This window comes from Mytilus trossulus, chromosome 5 (assembly GCF_036588685.1).
Source record: "Mytilus trossulus isolate FHL-02 chromosome 5, PNRI_Mtr1.1.1.hap1, whole genome shotgun sequence".
Taxonomy (NCBI): domain Eukaryota; kingdom Metazoa; phylum Mollusca; class Bivalvia; order Mytilida; family Mytilidae; genus Mytilus; species Mytilus trossulus.
In genome coordinates, this window is record NC_086377.1 from 27,262,082 (window position 1) to 27,273,379 (window position 11,298).

At 33.6% G+C, this 11,298-nt stretch overlaps 1 protein-coding gene across 1 annotated transcript; it reads left to right on the forward strand.

Annotated features, from left to right (window-relative positions):
• The first annotated feature begins 4,696 nt into the window (after positions 1-4,696).
• LOC134717807 (uncharacterized) lies at positions 4,697-7,383 on the forward strand. The gene has a single exon (XM_063580299.1). The coding sequence runs from the start codon at positions 4,697-4,699 to the stop codon at positions 6,986-6,988; it is 2,292 nt and encodes a 763-aa protein (XP_063436369.1). The 3' UTR covers positions 6,989-7,383.
• The last annotated feature ends 3,915 nt before the right edge of the window (positions 7,384-11,298 follow it).

Consider the following 11,298-nt stretch of genomic DNA (forward strand, 5'->3'; position numbering starts at 1 on the left):
CTGACATATTCAGCTCATCAAACGCATATTGATATTGAAATGCAATGAAATGCAAAGAAAGCGAGGGAGATGAAATAAAGGGTTACGAATACCAGGGAGATGAAAACCAGAGAGGTGAAACCTAGGCAGATGAAACTCAAGACAGGTGAAACCCAGGCAGATGAAACTCAGACAGGTGAAACCCAGGCAGATGAAAACCAGAGAGGTGAAACCCAGGCAGATGAAACCCAGGCAGATGAAACTCAGACAGGTGAAACCCAGGCAGATGAAACTCAGACAGGTGAAACCCAGGCAGATGAAAACCAGAAAGGTGAAACCCAGGCAGATGAAACCAGAGAGGTGAAACCCAGGGAGATGAAAACCAGAGAGGTGAAACCCAAGGAAATGAAAACCAGATAGGTGAAAACCAGGGAGATGAAGATGATTGCTTCAAAGGTTGGTCAAAGGTCAGTCTTGTGTCTTCTGGCCCAAACTGGCATCTGATGTAAAGCGATGGCGCAAAATACAAAAGCTAAAAGCAATATTTCATCTATTCACAGAGCACCAATTTTGTTAAAGGTACTAGTATCTGCAACGGGGAAGATATCGTCCTCAGCTTTAGCTCAAATATGTGCTGTATATGGTATATTGATGTTCCAGAGAAACCATTTGTTGTCTGAAAGACAAAGATGCATTTCTCTTGTCTGCTTGAAAGGTATATTCGGAACTATATATACCATTTAAATTATTTTCAACTTGGCATTTTTCTTCATCCTAATATAAATGAAGGACTAAATAAATAATTTCGTCAATTGAAGAATTTTTAATTTATGTTAAAAGTAACAATGCTTTTACATGTGAAAAAACATCCGATTTAATATAAATAGTAACACATTATATCCGTTATTCACGTGTCATAAAGACAGGTCAGTCTCACATAACCCAACCCTTTTTTTCAATTAAGATTGCGTTTCGCCTTCAGCTCACGGAAAGAAAAAACACAATGCATGTTCCATTTGCCTGTTACTGTATTTGCTTTGTAGGATTTAGCAAAAATTTCTCAATTTGGCAATGCCCATTCTCCTACTTCAAAGCCGATTGCAGATGAGACAGCAATAGCAAGCAAGAAGTTAAAAGAAGTTAATTGTGAACATGCTATCTTGCAATCCTTTGGCGAAAACCACAGGAAATAATTTAGACGTATACATCAAAGTGGATATAACTACAGCCACCAGGAACAAAGATCTTCATCTGATTACCTCCAACATTATTTTACCACTGAATTCACACTTTTAATTCCAATGACAAGCCAAGAAATCTGCAAAAGATTAAGAAATAACAACTCAACAACGAGTTCACCTCATAAACATTTATAAAGTATCCAATATATATATACGAGGAAAGGGAAAATGTAAGGCGCCGCAAAGAAAGGTGCCGAAGGGAAAACACGGATTATTATGTTCATTTTTTTTTCAAGTGCAGCCTTGTAAAAGGATATAATTGATACAACACATCCTGTTATCCAAGGTTGTGCAGGACAAAGTAAAAAAATCAATTATTGGAATAAAGTTGTTCTCGATTTATCATAAAAAATTATAAAGCATTCATACATCGTTAAATAAAAAAATCAATTCGGGCACATCCGTGAAATCAAGACTTAGATTTATCCACGAATTTTTAGATTTTTTCCCCCGGAATCAGACGTCACGTTAGCTTCATCGGTAACATCAGCTATTATAGTCCGTCTGTAAGTAACTTGTCAGAGCAGCTGAATATGTTTAAATCACAACCACGGTTTTAGGAGAGGAAACAGAAAAAGAAGCAGTTTTCTTTTATAGACAAAGAACAATGGGAAGACGGGATTACAAAAAATTACCACAACACAAAAACGGGATAAATAAATACCGAGACACGCCAGCAGGATAATACAAAAATAAAAACTGAACAGCAAAGGTTAAATATATACAGACAAATAAAAAAAAACTACAACACGTTACTAAAATGATATTAACGTCAGTAACTAGATATAGAATCCGAAAAGAAGATTTCAGGTAAAAATTTAGAATGCAGCTTATTTATTGAGGGTACGAAAGACAGAAATGAAATTGTTCTTTCCTCTTAATGTCTATTTTTTCATGTACTTTGTCCTAATAAGCCTATCACATTTAATTTAAATCTTCAAAAGTTGTTGAACTACATTATGTCTCCCAAGAATAGAATTCTATACATGCCTTATGATATTAGACAGCACATAATTCGAGGTAGATAAGCCTAGTAAATTAGATTAACAATTATATATAATCGGGTTTTTTTTGTCGATGATTCCATCTTTATACGGCAAAAAATAGTGACTGTGTTCTACATGGGGGTCCTTATCTTTTTTGCCCGATCTCTTCCCCGACAAGCCACCAGGTGTAGAAATGTAGCAAACGTCAGGCCTATTGGAAAATGTTTAATCAAAGACAAATTACCGTTTGCCAATAAAAATAAGAGACAATTTATCCCACAGACTATCGCCAATAAACAACGTATATAGCATCTACAGTCGTAAAAGAAAAGAGGGACAGTCAAACTCATAAATCTGAAACAAACTGACAACGCCACGGCTAAAAATGAAAAAGACAAACAGAAAAACAATAGCACACATGAAACAACATAGAAAAACTTAAGAATAAACAACACGAACCCAAAAACTAGGTGTGATCTCAGGTGCTCCGGAAGGGGAAGCAGATCCTGCTCCACATGTGGCACCTGTCGTGTTGCTTATGAGATTACAAATCCGGTAAATAGTCCAATTCGGTAGGTCACATTCATGAAAGGGAAGGGGATCGTAATTGTCAACAATGTGCGAGATAAACAAACAAACAAAATTGATAAAAAAAATGTCAAAAATTGCGGTAAATAAACTGATCATAGATACCAGGATTAAATTTAGTATGTACGCTAGACGCGCGTTTCGTCTTCAATTGACTCATCAGTGACGCTCGAATAAAATAAAGTCAAAAAGTCCAAATAAAGTATGAAGTTGAAGAGCAACTTGGAAAATTAACTGTCGTGACCTTATATATTTCTGATAGTATCCCCTGCCTATTTTCATTCTTAAAAACCTTTTTCAGCAGCATGACGTCTTATCACCTCACATAGAAAATCATTTCTAATTTGAACCTAAAAAAAAAAAATCCCCTCCCTCTCCTTAGGCAGCAACGGTTTTTTTTTTCTTATGACTTTAAAAATTCTATATATAACTTTTGGACTAGTTTAAAGTCATAAGAAACCTCAAATCAAAAAAAAATAATGCATATGATTTTTATAACTCAATGGATAGTTTTCATTATAAAACTTATGTACATATACTTTTTTCTGAAGAAAATTCTTTAATTTATTCATATTTAGAAGAAGTTTACTTTATTTGAATAGCTTCCTTCCAGCAAGCAATTCCCCCGACATATTTTCCGTATGCAATGTGACCTCAGTGTGACCCATCTCGTAAAAATCCGTAGACCACAATACGCATGGATGTCCTTAAAATAAACTATTATCTGAATTTATATGTTAAACACGTGCTCAATTTCCATGCTTTTTTGTTTATTTTTCGTCAATTGTTGACAAACAGGTGACAATCGTTAAACTTCGGCTTCAAAACGTGAACTTTAGTTACCTGCCATATTTTCACAACAACACTGACCGATTGAAAAAAAAATTACAATTATACGAAAGGAGTAGGGGCTTTAAGGGCCTAAAATGGCCCCAGATTTACAAGATAATAAAAATTCTAACAGAGCAGATTTTTCTCCATAAATTATTAGAATATGAGTAAATGATTTAAAAAAATGTTTTTTTTTAACTAAAAAAGGTTCAATGACGTCACAATGGTAGGTTCAAATGACGTCATAATTGGGAAAATAAGCAAAAATACCGAAAATTTGATGGTTTTTCTAAATTTTTACCACCGCACCATGCTTGCACCAATTAGAAATTTTAACATTTTGACAAGTTTATACATATCAAACTTCGGTTAAAAAATCTTTTTGGTGCAAGGTTGGTGCAATAGTTTATTTTATATTTTTCATAGCCAAGAGGAGCAATAAAAAGCTGAAATTTGCCGTCCAAATTGGACCTTTTCATCTGACAAAGTTTAGTTTATACATTCTTATACCTATAGAAACTTATTTTTTTTGTTTATGAATGTAAAGTGTATTCTTAATTATATTTCTGTAAGTTTATCTAGTTAAATTTCTTTAAAAAATCCGACAGCAATAGACTTCATGTGTAAGGAAGTCAATAACAACTTTGAGGACAATTTTTTTAATTATGAAATTTTAGATAGACCTTCCTTCAACATAACAAAATCTGCACATTTCTGATGTTTTTGCTAATTATAAATTCAAAATTTGTTGTTTGAATGGCATAGATGCCAACCATTACGATTTTCCCGTAGTTTTTACGATTTTGCCATCAAAACTACGCTATTACGGTCAATAGTCCAATATTTACGGATTCCTAGTCGCCGCCGTTCAATTTTTGAAAAACGCGGATTATTTACATTGCCTTTCCGGCATGGTCCGGTTTTTAGAAAACTCCAGTTTCAGTTCCGTTTTCTCGGGAGTTATCGAGTATCGTTAGGTAACTAACTGACTTCCGAAGAGTCAAACACGCATTTGAACCATGATTTCTAGTGGCTTTCCCCGTTACTGTTTTTCTCCTTTGCAGAATAAAAATGTCAGAGTCTGGGCCGTCTGCCCCAAAAATTAAAAAGAAAGCCAAGGGTCAGCGATATAGGGCTGAATATTCAATAGAATACCCATGCCTTATAAAGTCAACAAAGGAAAATTGCGTGTTTTGCACATACTGCAATCAAGATGTAAGTGTTTTGCACGGAGGTCGGGACGACTGTAAAAGGCATGTCGAATCCAAAAAGCATGAGAGCAATGCAAATCTCCAAAATAACAACTCGAAGCTTTCATCTTTTTTTGAAAAGAGAGTATCTCCAATGGAACTCCAAGTCACAAATGCGGAAATGTTATTTACAAAATTTATTATAGAACATAACGTCCCAATTGCCGTCAGTGATCACGCAGGACCTTTATTCAGGAAAATGTTTCCTGACACTGAAATTGCTAAAAAGTATGGTTGTGCAAGAACCAAAACGTCTGCAATAATTGACAATCTCTCAAGAGACAAAATTGAAACTATTGTGGAAACACTTCAAAAAACCTTTTTTGCATGTGCTACAGATGGCAGTAATGATGTCAACACACAACTATATCCCATAGTAGTTCGTTATTATAATAAAGAAATTGATCAGATAATGACTGCTTTGTTATCAATGCCAAGTTGTAATGAAAGTTGTACTGGGGAAAATATTTTCAACTTGCTCAATCGGGAGTTTGTGAAATACAACATACCATGGGAAAATTGTGTTTCATTTGGTTGTGATAATGCGTCAGTGATGACTGGAAAGCACAAGGGTGTTGCTAAATTTGTAGCCGATCAGAATGAAAATATCTATATAAGTGGTTGTCCTTGTCATCTTGTACATATCGCTGCACAGAAAGCAGCTCAGAAAATACCAATAAAATTTGAAGATTTGCTTGTTGATATTTACTATTATTTAGATAAAAGTTCTAAGCGTAATTTAGAATTAAAAAACTGTCAACTGATGTGTGAAATAAAAACCCACAAAATCTTAAAACATGTTGCTACAAGATGGCTTTCATTGGGCAAATGTTTAGAAAGACTTCTTGAGCAGTGGGATGCACTGAAAATGTTTTTTGAACAAGAGTATGAGATCGAAAAGAAAAAAAAGGAAAAACAAAAATTAGCTAGTGAAAAAAAGGAAAAGAAAAATGCTACCTCAACTGTGACATCTGAAAAAAGTAAGGGCAAAGCAAAAACTGACAAAAATGAAGAAAAACAAAAAACTGATAAAAGAAAAGACAAATCAAAAACTGAATCAAGACCTTCTGGATCAAAAACTAACACAGTTACGGTTTCTAAACCAAGCAATCCAACAACATTTATGGCAAGGCAAGCTTCAAATGACAAAACATCTAAACCTAAACAAAAGGAAGTCATATTGCCATCAAGGGTAGAAAGAGTACACAGATTATTAAGTAGTCCAAAGACCAAGTTGTACTGTCTTTTTCTGAAACAAACAATTCCATTATTTGATTCATTTAACACATTTCTACAGAGTGACAAACCTTTAATCTATGTATTAAGGAGAGAAATTCTTGCATTACTAACTGACTTATACACCAGATTTGTGAAACCTTCATCTATCACATCCACTAGTAATCTGTTAAAAGTTAATTACACTGAAAGGAAAAATCAAAAAAGTAGGGAAGACCTTACCATTGGAGCAGAAACCAGAATTCACTTGAGACTGGTCAAACTCACTTCTGAAGAAGAAACAACTTTTTATCAATCCATCAGAGAGTTTTTTATGGCTGCTTGTGACTATATAATAAAAAAACTTCCTGTAAATGACCCTCTCTTACACCATGCAGAAGTTGTAGATGTAAAAGTAAGATCAAATCAAAAGTTCTGCTCAGTAGAATATTTTATTGATAAGTTGTCAATGGCACTAGTAACTGATACTGCATCAGATAAGAACAGCATGAAAGATCAACTAGAAGTCCAATTTGCCCATTATCAAATTGAGAATCTTTCGCCTGACATCACTGAAGCAGAGAGAATTGACACTACTTGGAATATGATTGCTAAGATTAAGGGAACTGATGGAAAACCAAAGTATTCAGAACTGTCTAAACTAATGCTTGGCATACTAGTTATCCCACACAGCAATGCTGACAGTGAAAGAATTTTCAGCCAAGTCAGAAAAAACAGAACTGAAACTCGGCCTAATTTATCAGTGTCAACTCTGTCTTCTTTGATGGTTGTGAAAACTTATATGACCTCCACAGACAAGAAGTGTTATGAACACACTTACACACCAAAACAATTGAAAAGTGCTAAGTCAGCAACATACCAGGCATTACAGAATTGACTGTCCAGTTCCAGATTTTAATTGACTGTTTTATATATGTTTTAAGTTTGACAGTGTGAACTCATAAAGGATAATGAACAATGTACTTGTCACATTAAAACATTTAACTTTACTATTCTTTTTATAAAATTACTTCCAACACCCAAGTTGAAGTATTGTCATTGATATAAGATGTACTAAAATCAAGGGACATACAAAATATATAAATTAAAAGAACATACCAGTAAACATTAACAAATTCCAATAAACAAAAACAATGGTACAAAAATGTCAATCAAAATGTCTTTTAGAAACAAGACTAATTATGAACAACTTACGAATGGAATACATACTACAGATAACATATGTGAAGAGACATGTTTTTGCACATCTTTTTGCATCAATTCGTCAGTGTTTATTTTGGTAAATGCATGTTTTTGAATGATTACTGAAAAGTTTTCAAAATTACTGAAAATTTGATAGATTGTTACTGATTGTGTCAAAAGGGGGTTGGCATCTATGGAATGGGGTAATCTTCTCTCTCTCTCTGGTATTAGGGTCAGATCCATGATTTATGTAACGAAAAGTTTGGGGGTATTTTACTTAAATTTCCATAATTGGCGAGAAACATGAGATTTATTTCGAAAATGAAACTACATATATTTCAATTGGATGTGTCTTTGTGGGTAATGTGCATAGAGAACAAGTTCTATAAAATTTGATGATAAAAAACTGAAACGGCATAAGGGTAGACTATCCATATATCCGTATAAACATGTATATATTATTATATAAGTACGCCTGAGCCTGTGACAACTCTACAACAGATTTATTCATTGGGTCCCCAGCAGTGATGGTGATATATGGCTGTCTACATTATGTATATACAACTCGTCTAAACATCAACCCAACAATGTAAGATCTGTAAATTTGCAAATGTATATATGGATAATTGACCTTTCCATGCATAGAAACAAGAGCCTGAAGTCTGTAAGCATACTCCATGTCTGTAACCTTTTTAAAGGTTATGTTTTGAATAGTTTTATAATCATGCGTAAAAATGAAGTGTAAATTTGACCCGGCTTTGTTGTTAAGCCCCATTTGTGGGCATTATGTTTTCTGGTCTATGCGTCTGTTCGTCTGTGCGTATGTCAGTCTGTTCGTCCGATTGTCCTTGTGTCTCGCTTCAGGTTTATGTGTTTGGTGAAGGTAGTTGAATCTGACATCAGACTCAGACTTTTTTTAAAGTAAATTTTACTGTGTGTATTGTGTGTTTGATTTTTTTCTACTTTGCCTAGGGAGGGAGAGGGGGTTTGAGATCGCAACAATAACATGTTTAAATCTGCCGATTTTTTGGGCCTGTCCTAACCTAGGATTTCCTGGTCATTGTTAGTCTTGCGATTTGGGCATCCATGTACTAAAGACACATTCTTGTTTTCAATAATTTTTAAGAATATATAATGAATATTGTCATCATGATCAAAGACCAAGTCATACGACGCTATGATTAGTGAAGGCGAAACTGAGTAAACTAGTCACATTGACAAAAACTACAATAAAACAAATAATATATATATATTGAATATAGAAAAAATCTCTAAGAATACAGATTTATTTGATATAGTAGCATGTTCCAGTTTTGTAATTCTATAGAATGATACGGTTATATGTCTGGACGACTGAAATAGATAATAAAAATAAGATGAATTTGGAAAAGTCAACCCTATTAACGATCCTTTACATTAGTCTAGAGGGGTTGGGGTTGGGAGGGGGTGTACTTCAATACTTAATTGATAGGGGGTGCCGCTATTTTGACACCTCACCCAGTTTTACATTTTAAAAATATATACCTTTTCATAAATTGCGTAGGAAAAAAAGTTATATCATATATATCTGATAGTTTTCTCAACTTTTCACTTATTCAAGCTTAAAGTCATAATTAAAAAAAAATATGCATATGTTTTTTATAACTTTATGGATAGTTTTCATTATACAACTTATGTACATATATTTTTTTCTGAGGAAAATTCTTTAATTTGTCCACATTTAGAAGAAGTTTAATTATTTTTAATTGCATGCTTCCAGGAAGCAATTCGCCGACATATTTTCCGTATGCATAGTGACCCGAGCGTAACCCTCCTCGTAAAATTCCGGTGACCACAATACGCATGGATCTGTCATTGAAATAAACAAATATCTGATTATACATGTTAAACACGTGCTCAATACCCATGCTTTTTGTGATTTGTTTACTTTAAGGTGACAATCGTTAAAACTCGGCTTCAAAACACGGCATTTAATGAGCAGCCATATGTGTTAAATCATAACAAACAGAGTGAAAAAAAATGACGATTATATGATATATTTGCGAAAATAATGATACAATCGTGCACAGAGGACTAAGTTTATGATGTATACATGCATTGGTTCAAGAATTGAACAAACATTATTTTTCACCGCTCACGCGTTTCATATGACTTTAAAAAGGTGTAAATAGAAATGCCCCCCTTCAACCCCAACCCCTTCCGGAAAGATAACTACTGTCATGGAAATACACTGACTTTTGAAAACACCCTTTAATGCATGTGTCTGTTGTATCTATTTATTTAAGATAATCAATATTAAGATTTCTAGCGCTAAATGTGTTTTGTCTTTATATTATTCTTCTTATCGCTGATAAGTGAGACCCCACCCAGCATCATATGCATAATCTGTATATATCAGCAATACCCGGTGTTTTGTTTTGTTTGTTGGTGTTTCAATATTGCTTTCCCCCTTAATATTTACCTTGGAGTTTGTTTCTTTTTACAATTTACATCTTAAATTGCCTTTCTGTTTCAATATATTTAAAATTAAATCTTGTAAATCGGTTGCCATGGGCACAGATATGTTGCTAGGGAGAAACAACAGTGAATTGGCAAAAATGTGCAATTAATTATGTAATATTTAAATAGTGTACAAGTGTAAAGTTCACTACATGCTAAACAGGTTCAATTTCAAATATAGATATATTTAAGCTGTATAATAATCATATTTGATGAGTTTAACTTCGTCATTTTAGTGGTTGCTAGGCAACAGAACAAACGAGCTAGACCCAAAATTCGATTATTTTCAGAAGGTCTATGGTATAGACTTACAACATGACAAATTAAATGGAATTTGGGGGTGGGGCCAAAAATGGCCCTTATAGCCCCTAGTCCTTTACACGAAAAAAAATTATAAATTCGAGCACAGAAGACTAAGTTTATGATGTTTGTATGCATTGGTTCAAGAATTGGAAAAACATTATTTTTCACCGGTCACTCGTTTCTTATGACTTTAAATCTCGGTCTATTTCTGAAATTAATTCTTACATACTTTTGATTTTTTAACCCTGTATGCTAACATTGTCTATGTAAAATTTTAAAATTGTTGGTATGCACATTGAACGACATATTTATGTGACGTATGAAATTTTCTGACGTCAGACACTCAAATCAATCAATGTGTTCGTAGATAGTAGAATTTTTGTGTTCTGTTAAATTGTTCCTTTTAAAATTGTTATACGATGATGACTGATGTGCCCATATTTTGACTATTTTATTTATTTTGTCTATTTATTCAACGCATCAATGTAAATATTACAGAATTTGATGAGACTGTCATTAAAGTGAGAGGATTAACGCTATAGAACCCGGTTTAATCCACCATTTTCTACATTTAAAAATGTCTGTACCAAGTCAGGAATATGACAGTTCTTGTTCATTCGTGTTTGATGCGTTTTGTTATTTGATTTTGCCACGTGATTATGTACTTTTCGTATTGATTTTCCTTAAGTTCAGTATTTTTGTGATTTTATTTTTTTCTTAAAGCAACCGATGACGACTTGATTAAACTACCAGTCTTGCTATTATATTTGTGGGTTTCGTCGTGAAATCTGTAGGCGATCAATTTCTTTTCTGATTTTTCAACAAATAAAAAATAAGTAGTTCATTTTCAAGACCATTTATAATATTCATATTTTCCGAATAATTATTATGCAGCATCAAGGAACGACTTTTTCTAGGGAAGTATTATTGTATTGATATCTAAGGACATGTAAAACACTCCGATAAATAATTTTATTTAATTTACAAATGAAACCCATTTTTTTCGAAGATTTGTTTTTAGTCAACAAGTCACTTTCGTTAATAAACTGAGCAAGGATGTGGCATATGAAATAAAACAGACGAAAATAAAACCATTAACAAACAAGAATATCCGGGATGTACAAGTACACAGCCACGTCCGGTCAAAGATGGGACGTTTATTTCTATGCCTCGAATTAACACTGGCACGTTTAGAATAGTTTT

Coding starts and splice junctions, on each gene's coding strand:
- LOC134717807 (XM_063580299.1), top strand. CDS start 4,697: ATGTCAGAGTCTGGGCCGTCTGCCCCAAAAATTAAAAAGAAAGCCAAG.